Consider the following 9,029-nt stretch of genomic DNA (forward strand, 5'->3'; position numbering starts at 1 on the left):
TAGGGGAATTATTACAGTATGGGGGCACTATTAATTTGTGGTGCAAAAAAGGGAGCAGTATTAATATGGGAGGCACTGAGGCAATGGCAGGAAGAGGGCTGTGCAGAGATGATTCATGGCTGGAAGAATTCTTTATCGTGGGTTGGGTTCAGATAAAGGATAAAAGGGAAACAGAACAATGCCAAATAGAGGAAATGTTCCCTGGGATCACTGGTAACTTATAATAACCATCATTGGCATGTGACTATTATTTGGTGAATTCATTATTCGAATGTTCCTAGAGATGAGCCCTTCTATCTGAGCCATGTTTTAAAAGTTGTCTTGGAGATACGCACTGTCTCATATACACACATATATTTTTTGTGGCATGGTAAGGGGGCAAAGCATGTCATGGAACCTGTGCCCCTAACCTTTCCTAAATCTAGCAACACTTCTAGATGCTAGCACAGTATCAATGACTTAATAGGCAGAAGAAAGTTTTGGGCAGACCACGAATGGCAGCCATGAAAATTAGTTGCATGGACAGGGCAGGGGGCTAAACGGAACTTTTGCACCAGAGCCCGTGAGCCTTTATCTAAAACCTAGGCATGCAGTATGTACTCAGGAATGTACATCTGAAAGTCTGTGCTCAGCACATAGAAACTATGTATGAGTTCATACAAATTGAACTTCTTGCTTATTACATAAATGTATATTGATGTCTTTACAAGGGCTGAATTCTCAGCTTGATATAACAAGAGTCGATTGACAAGTCTTTCGATTGGTGTTCGTTTAATTTTCAATTACATGGGTCGAGAAGCGGTTTATAGAGGCAAATGATGCTATGAGTTCAGGTCAGTAGACCCATGATCAGGCCAGTACACTCAAACCTATAAACCTACAATATCCTTGACTAAAAGGTGTCCATCCATGGCATGGCTCATCTGTGATAATCAGTTTGCCGATAATCGTTGCGACTGCTGTACTTATTGTGAAATCACCATGGTTTTGCGATAGGTATAGGTGAAGTATGTAAGCCACTTGTAGTTACTGTGGCTCTTAGGGACACCCAGGCAGCCTGGACTTGTGATACTGATGTAGAGGATTGCCTAGACTACATACAATTTTGTGGACCTTTGCTGGACAAGGACTAGCTATGTACGTATCTATGGAGAAATGTAGAGGATTGCCTAGACTAAGTAGAATTTTCTGGACTTCTCTGCTGAGACCAGGACTAACTATGTATACATCTATGAAGAAATTGAAAAGTAAAGTATTTTAGAAAGTTGTACAACGTTTTAATTTATATAGTGATTAAGCCCCTTTAAGCAGGCACTTAAACTACATAAAATTGTATTGATTTTTTTTGGCATACAGAATCAGAAAAGTCATTTTAATGTTTGCAAAGTTATTAATTACATCAGAATTTATTTTTGCATATGCAGTCATGAAGTATACAAGGCATGTAAAAAAATAACCAACTGACTATGGAAAAATAAGGACCTCTAAACGTGTCGTTCAGACATGTTCATCCTGGAGAGTTTCCCTGGGTTGGGATTCCCCCGCGGGCTAGCATGACACTCTTACTGATCCCGAGGGTCTGGAAATTCCTCTTTTGCAATCTCACAGTATAAAAGAGCTCAGTAGCAGCTTTATGAGCAGAGCTCTTGAGACAGAGCTAAAAGCCACAGCTCATAGAGAGACAAAAGAACACTCCTAAAGATGACGAGCGTGAATATCCTTCCATTCTTGGCTGTATGCCTGTCATGTATAGTGCTTTCAGAAGGTAAGAGCTAACTCACATGCTTAGGAAAAAGCATGAGCAGCCAGAAATGTGAAATTGACCTAAAATGTGAAAACGATGGCAATGTAAAGGACTAATAATGTATATATTGTATATGATAACCCTTTTCTTTTAATTTCAGGAATGACAATAAAGAGAGTTGGAGAGCTTCGTTGTCAGTGTGTAAAAACTGAGCATACACACATACCTTTAAGGCAAATTCTCAACTTTGAAATTATCCCTAAAGGTCCACACTGCAAGAATTTGGAAGTCATGTAAGTATTGAGTATTGATTTCCTCTGACTTTTCTAAACAATAAGCTGGTTACCTATAATTATCAATTACAATATGCTCACATGGGAAAGATATGTACTAAGCAAACTTGAGATATCTGCTATGGATTTTCATGCAGATTCACAATCAGACTCATTCCATTTTAATTCATTCGAACTAATCCATGGCTAAATTCGAGCAGAATCCATGAGAGAACATAGCCAAGGTGTCCAAAAGGCATTGTATTCTTATCCTATTAAAGGGGTTGTCCCGCGCCGAAACGGGTTTTTTTTTTCCCAACCCCCCCCCCCCCCCCCCCGGTTCGGCGCGAGACAACCCCGATTTAGGGGTTAAAAAAGAACACCACACAGCGCTTACCTGAATCCCCGCGCTCCGGTGACTTCTTACTTACCTGCTGAAGATGGCCGCCGGGATCTTCTCCCTCGGTGGACCGCAGGGCTTCTGTGCGGTCCATTGCCGATTCCAGCCTCCTGATTGGCTGGAATCGGCACGTGACGGGGCAGAGCTACACGGAGCCCCATTGAGAAAAGAAGAAGACCCGGACTGCGCAAGCGCGTCTAATTTGGCGATTAGACGCTGAAAATTAGATGGCTCAATGGAAACGAGGACGCCAGCAACGGAGCAGGTAAGTGAAAAACTTCTGATAACTTCTGTATGGCTCATAATTAATGCACAATGTACATTACAAAGTGCATTATTATGGCCATACAGAAGTGTATAGACCCACTTGCTGCAGCGGGACAACCCCTTTAATGTTATAACAGTCAAAGAGTGAATTGTTTTAATGACAGACAAGTATGTGTAATAATTCTATTCTAAATCTGTATTTTTATGGTTCTTTCAATCCACAGTGCAACTGTGAAGACTGGCAAAGAAACTAGTCAAGAGATTTGTTTAGATCCCACCACATCATGGGTGAAGAAAATCATTGACAGAGTTTTGAATTCGTAAGTGTGAATTTTTACAAAAACTGCATAAAAGCTTACTTTTTGTTTATTTCTGTTTTTTTTTTGTCTTTTAAGAAATGCCAAGAACTTAATTTGTTTTCAACTTTTTCTACATACATTGTTAGATGCTTTTTAAAGTGAATCTGTCACTAAAAAACACCTGTTATATAAATCCCATTTTTGTGTTACACATATTTGTAAAAAATTTTTGATGATTTTTTAAAAATAATAATAAGCTGAGAACCTTGCAACAGTCATTCAACAAACATCACAGGCAGGATTACACCTAAATATAGATAACCCAGGATTCACTATTCACAATAGGTGTAAGCTGTTACCATCTACTCCCCCTCCCTGCAAAATGACCTCTGCACAGGTCACAGAACATGCCTAGAACGCTCTCCCATACAAGTCAATGGGTCTTTCATTGTCCATTGTGTGAATTGCTCATGCAGCTGTTGTAAAGCGAGTAAAGCATCATGTATAGACAACAGGAAGCAAATTCTACAATCCGAAAATGAAAACAGATTAGAAAGATGCAAACTGTTTCTGTATTTGTTTTAAGTAATAAAAAAATGTTTTGGTTATATAGTCCTTTAGAGAAGCCTTTAGGAAAATACATGAAAATGAAATGCCACTCCTAAAATTTAAAAACACTACCCAAAAATAAACCAAAGGTGAATAAAAACACAGAAAAATAAACAAACATACAGTCATTTTTGTGTTTTATACTTTAATATTAGCTACAAACTACTGCCACATAAGGCTGCAGTGTTTAACCCATGCCCCCCCCCCAAAAAAAAAAAAAAGTTGGAAAGATTCCAGGAGGAAATGCCACAAGAAACACAGTGTTGTTGTTTTATTAAACACTGTGGGTGAAACCACTCAGATAACGATCTCTGTTTGAAAGAAATGTATAAATGTACTAAGGAAGTGGGACGTGTCAATTATAAAGACCATGAAAATCAACACCAGGCAGTCATATATACGTATGTGCTGCTGTGCCCGCAAAAATATCTACGCATCTTGTGTTGACTGATGGGCAGACCAAGGATCGGACCCAGAGGCGTAACTTGAAGCTCCCGGGCCCCGATGCAACACTTATAACAGGGCCACCAACTATAATGCTTTACTCGTAGTACTGGGTTCCCAATATGGAGAAGAGAGGCCTTATGGGCCCCCTAAGAGTCCTGAGCCCAGGAGCAACCGCATCCCCTGCATCCTCTATAGTTACGCCCCTGATCGGACCCTCGGTGCTCACATTTTAAGGCCCTTTTCTAAGGATAGATCATCAATGTAATGTAATAAAGATAGAACCAACAATTATTGTTAATTTCTGGAACCAACATATTTGTTATTCTTTTGCAAATTCAGGTCCAAGACGTCTAAAAGTCCAACATCTACTAAATAAGATCATCTTATAAAGCAATGAAAATCATGATGAATGCAGTGAAGGCTCATAAGGAAGTGCTCTGCAGGTGAATCCATTCATCATAGATGCGCTAGAGAGAACCATGTATCTATAGAAGTGGACATTTTCTATTATGTGGATCACAATTGAATAAGTTGTCCACATCAGAATCCTGCTAAAGAGTAGCAAAAATTGAAATGGAAGGACATCTATATATATATAAAGCTGAAAGCCCTCACTGACTCACTGACTGACTCGCCAAAAGTTCTCCAACTTCCCGATATCGTAGAAACATGAATTTTGGCGCGAGCATAGATTATCTCCAAAATAGGAAAAGTAATTGGGTCCCAACTCGATTATTCAATTCTAGCGCAAAAGAATTGGCGTCGAAATTTTACGTACATAATCTAAATCTGTCACTTCCCAATGCCTTAGAAACTTAAAATTTGGCACGGGCATTGACTATGTCATAAATAGGAAAAGCTAATGGGTCCCAACTCGATTTAATTCTATGCGCAAAAGAATTAGCGTCGAAATTTTACGTACGGAATGTAATTTTCTCACTTTCCGGTGTCAAAGAAACGGGAAATTTGGTACGAGCATTGATTATGTCATAAATAGGAAAAGTTCATAGGTCCCAACTCGATTATTCAATTCTATGTGCAAAAGAATTGGCGTCAAAATTTTACGTGCGGAATGTAATTTTTTTACTTTCCGGTGTCATAGAAACAGGAAATTTGGCACGAGCATTGATTATGTCATAAATAAGAAAAGCTAATGGGTCCCAACTCGATTATTCAATTCTATGCGCAAAAGAATTAGCGTCCAAATTTTACGTACGGAATGTAATTTCTTCCCTTTCCGGTGTCATAGAAACGGGAAATTTGGCACGAGCATTGATTATGTCATAAATAAGAAAAGCTAATGGGTCCCAACTCGATTATTCAATTCTATGTGCAAAAGAATTAGCGTCCAAATTGTACGTGCGGAATGTAATTTTTTCACTTTCCGGTGTCATAGAAATGTGAAATTTGGCACGAGCATTGATTATGTCATATATAGGAAAAGCTAATGAGTCCCAACTCTATTATTCAATTCTAGCGCAAAAGAATTGGCGTCGAAATTTTACGTACGGAATGTAATTTTTTCACTTTCCGGTGTCATAGAAACAGGAAATTTGGCACGAGCATTGATTGTTATAAATAAGAAAAGCTAATGGGTCTCAATTCCATTATTCAATTCTATGCGCAAAAGAATTGGCGTCAAAATTTTACGTGCGGTATGTAATTTTTTCACTTTCCGGTGTCATAGAAACGGGAAATTTGGCACAAGCATTGATTATGTCATAAATAGGAAAAGCTAATGGGTCCCAACTCAATTATTCAATTCTATGTGCAAAAGAATTAGCGTCCAAATTTTACGTACGGAATGTAATTTCTTCCCTTTCCGATGTCATAGAAACGGGAAATTTGGCACGAGCATTGATTATGTCATAAATAGGAAAAGTTAATGGGTCCCAACTCGATTATTCAATTCTAGCGCAAAAGAATTGGCATCGAAATTTTACGTACGGAATGTAATTTTTTCACTTTCCGGTGTCATAGAAACAGGAAATTTGGCACGAACATTGATTATGTCATAAATAGGAAAAACTAATGGGTCCCAACTCGATTATTCAATTCTAGCGCAAAAGAATTGGCGTCAAAATATTACGTACGGAATGTAATTTTTTTCACTTTCCGGTGTCATAGAAACGGGAAATTTGGCACGAGCATTGATTATGTCATAAATAGGAAAAGCTAATGGGTCCCAACTCGATTATTAAATTCTAGCGCAAAAGAATTGGCGTTGAAATTTTACGTGCGGAATGTAATTTTTTCACTTTCCGGTGTCATAGAAAAGGGAAATTTGGCACGAGCATTGATTATGTCATAAATAGGAAAAGCTAATGGGTCCCAACTCGATTATTAAATTCTAGCGCAAAAGAATTGGCGTTGAAATTTTACGTGCGGAATGTAATTTTTTCACTTTCCGGTGTCATAGAAAAGGGAAATTTGGCACGAGCATTGATTATGTCATAAATAGGAAAAGCTATTGGGTCCCAACTCCATTATTCAATTCTAGTGCAAAAGAATTAGCGTCCAAATTTTATGTACGTAATCAAATTCTCTCACTTCCTGATGTCATTTTATATAAAGGAAACGTTGCATGGTTACCTCCACATGGTGTTTCATGGGTAACGCAGAGAATTATGCAAAATGGTGCACATATTTTTTTCCTCAGTATCTCTAAAGTAAGCACGACTTCATAAGCTTTTCCGTGTGAACACCAGATAAACACCAGTACCAAATTAACTCGAGCGAAGTCGGGTATATCAGCTAGTATAATAATAAGAATCTGTCTTGCATCATGTTGATTATGTAACTTATGAAAACTGTCAATCAGAGAAACAGAGCGGTATCCAACAGAAACCACGTTTTAGCTGACATCAGTATATATTAGAAAATAGAAATTTTCAATTTCTTCCAATGGAAATATGAAGTATTATATACTGTATATATATATATGTTACATAAGATGTCTGTACTATTTGTATTGTGTCATTTTTTTTTGTAGTGGAGTATTTGTAAAACATTTTAAACATATTTTGTATATATATTAATTTAAAGGGTACGTCCACACAGAAAAAAGTTTCAATATATAAAGTGTGGATTCGCACCAGAATCTACATGCATCATATACAGATTTGAGCATGGATTTAGGTGTGAATTTGTCAGGTTTTTGCATTTTGCCAGGGATAAATACTCACTTGAAGGGGTGAAATACACTGTGAAAAATTGCACTTAAATTATCATGATGCACATTTATAATCAGGATAATTTAAGCTGCAATTTATTTCTGCAGTTTGTGGATAATATTTCTTAAAATGCTGTAAAATGTTGAACATTTTTAGAAGCAATTCCACTGTGGAAAAACTTGTTATTTACACCACTTGTGAACATTCCCTGAATGTAATGTAATTTGTAATTTATTTTGATACTGAATCAAGAATGTTTAAAATTATGTAATTTATTTATTTTTTTACATGATTTTTATTAATTTAATATGATCTCTTGAATATTTGTTTAATAAATTATTTAAGTAAAAATGATTGTTTTACATTAATTGTATAACCTGCTTTCAAATGATACACCCTAAAGTAGTAACAGGCACACTGATCACAGTGATATGTCTGCTGTGTGTATCTGTGCAGTAGTTTTGGAGAAACTTGTATTTTATCAGTAGCAGCACATGCATAGAGGACTACTTATAGTAGTCCTGTATATATATGAACTGAAAGCTAGCCACACCCACCCCACCATCCAACCAATGATTGACAGCTATCTGCCTATCACTGTGCATAGTGGGAGAGCTGTCAATCATTGGCTGGAGAGTGGGGTGGGTATTACTAGCCTGCAGCTCATGAATATGCAGGACTAAGTTGCGTCCGCTGGGTGCACCTCGCTACAGGAGTGGTAGCATGGACACACTGGCTGGAACACCAGAGGGACAGTGAACTGTATACTGGGAACTGGACTCACAGACAGACATAACATAAGGACTGACAAATGACCAAAATGCTCACCTTGCATACCTGCACACATAACCGATGGAATTGCTATAAAAGTATGAGGTATTAGTTTGTGGATTGGCCAAGTCACTTAAGCCTGCAAGCCACTTCAAGGCTCCTCGTTGTCTCGCGGGTCTCTACTCTAATGAGACAATATCCACGAGAACTCTGCCTGCAAGCAGGGCGATCACCCTAACTAGCCTAACTAGCCCAGAGATGACAAACGATCCAGTAGGACAGGACACAGTTCATATCAACACACTAGGGCTAGCATACAAGACAGAACACATAACAGGACTATCCACACCCAGTGTCTGGCCACCTGCACAGACACTGGACAAGACACCATTCACACACACAATACATACACAGGCATGTAGGAACAACAAAACCCTAAAGTAAAGGGATACGAGCTTCCTCTTGCAGAGGGACTGATAAATATATACGCAGCAGACCCGTGGGGAGGAACTCCACACCCAGTCAGCTCAATTAACCCTCACTTGTGAAGCTGTGCTCATAGAAACCTGTAGAACCACAGGTTCCAGTAGCACAACCTAGCAGACTTAGGCATTATGTTCACGGGCGGGATCCGACCCTGCCTGCGGCATGAGGACATTACTTACCAGTCCAGATGTGTGCAGGTCGTCCGCCTTCTGCTCCATGCATGTGGGTGGGCGCGTCGGCATGTGGGCATGCCTGCCGGCCGACACCCCCCCTGCACATGCGCAGTGGAGTTTTTTAATTTCAATCTCCTGCTTTCCCGCCGGATCCGTGAAACACCTGGAGTGACAGTTCCAGGTGTGCCGCAGATCGGACGGCTTCCATTGACTTTAATAGAAGCCGTCTCTGTGGGATCCCAGTCAAAACGCAGCATGCTGCGATACCAGAAGGTCGGCAAAACAAATCCGCATGCTTTAATTAATGTGGGACGTCCAAGATTTTCTATAGGTGGCTTGAACTCCGGATCATCCGCGCGGGTGCTCCACATGGATCCCGGAATTCAAA

At 39.2% G+C, this 9,029-nt stretch overlaps 1 protein-coding gene across 1 annotated transcript; it reads left to right on the forward strand.

The window, feature by feature from the left end:
- Positions 1-1,638: 1,638 nt before the first annotated feature.
- LOC136573013 (interleukin-8-like) lies at positions 1,639-7,636 on the forward strand. Its single transcript, XM_066574109.1, has 4 exons — positions 1,639-1,765; positions 1,905-2,037; positions 2,908-3,003; positions 4,378-7,636. Exons 1-4 carry the CDS (start codon positions 1,702-1,704, stop codon positions 4,412-4,414), a joined length of 330 nt encoding a protein of 109 aa, XP_066430206.1. The 5' UTR covers positions 1,639-1,701; the 3' UTR covers positions 4,415-7,636.
- The last annotated feature ends 1,393 nt before the right edge of the window (positions 7,637-9,029 follow it).

This window comes from Eleutherodactylus coqui, chromosome 7 (genome assembly GCF_035609145.1).
Source record: "Eleutherodactylus coqui strain aEleCoq1 chromosome 7, aEleCoq1.hap1, whole genome shotgun sequence".
Classification (NCBI taxonomy): Eukaryota; Metazoa; Chordata; class Amphibia; order Anura; family Eleutherodactylidae; genus Eleutherodactylus; species Eleutherodactylus coqui.

Coding starts and splice junctions, on each gene's coding strand:
- LOC136573013 (XM_066574109.1), top strand. CDS start 1,702: ATGACGAGCGTGAATATCCTTCCATTCTTGGCTGTATGCCTGTCATGT. Junction 1,766..1,904: donor ATGTATAGTGCTTTCAGAAG/GTAAGAGCTAAC, acceptor TTTTAATTTCAG/GAATGACAATAAAGAGAGTT. Junction 2,038..2,907: donor TGCAAGAATTTGGAAGTCAT/GTAAGTATTGAG, acceptor TTCAATCCACAG/TGCAACTGTGAAGACTGGCA.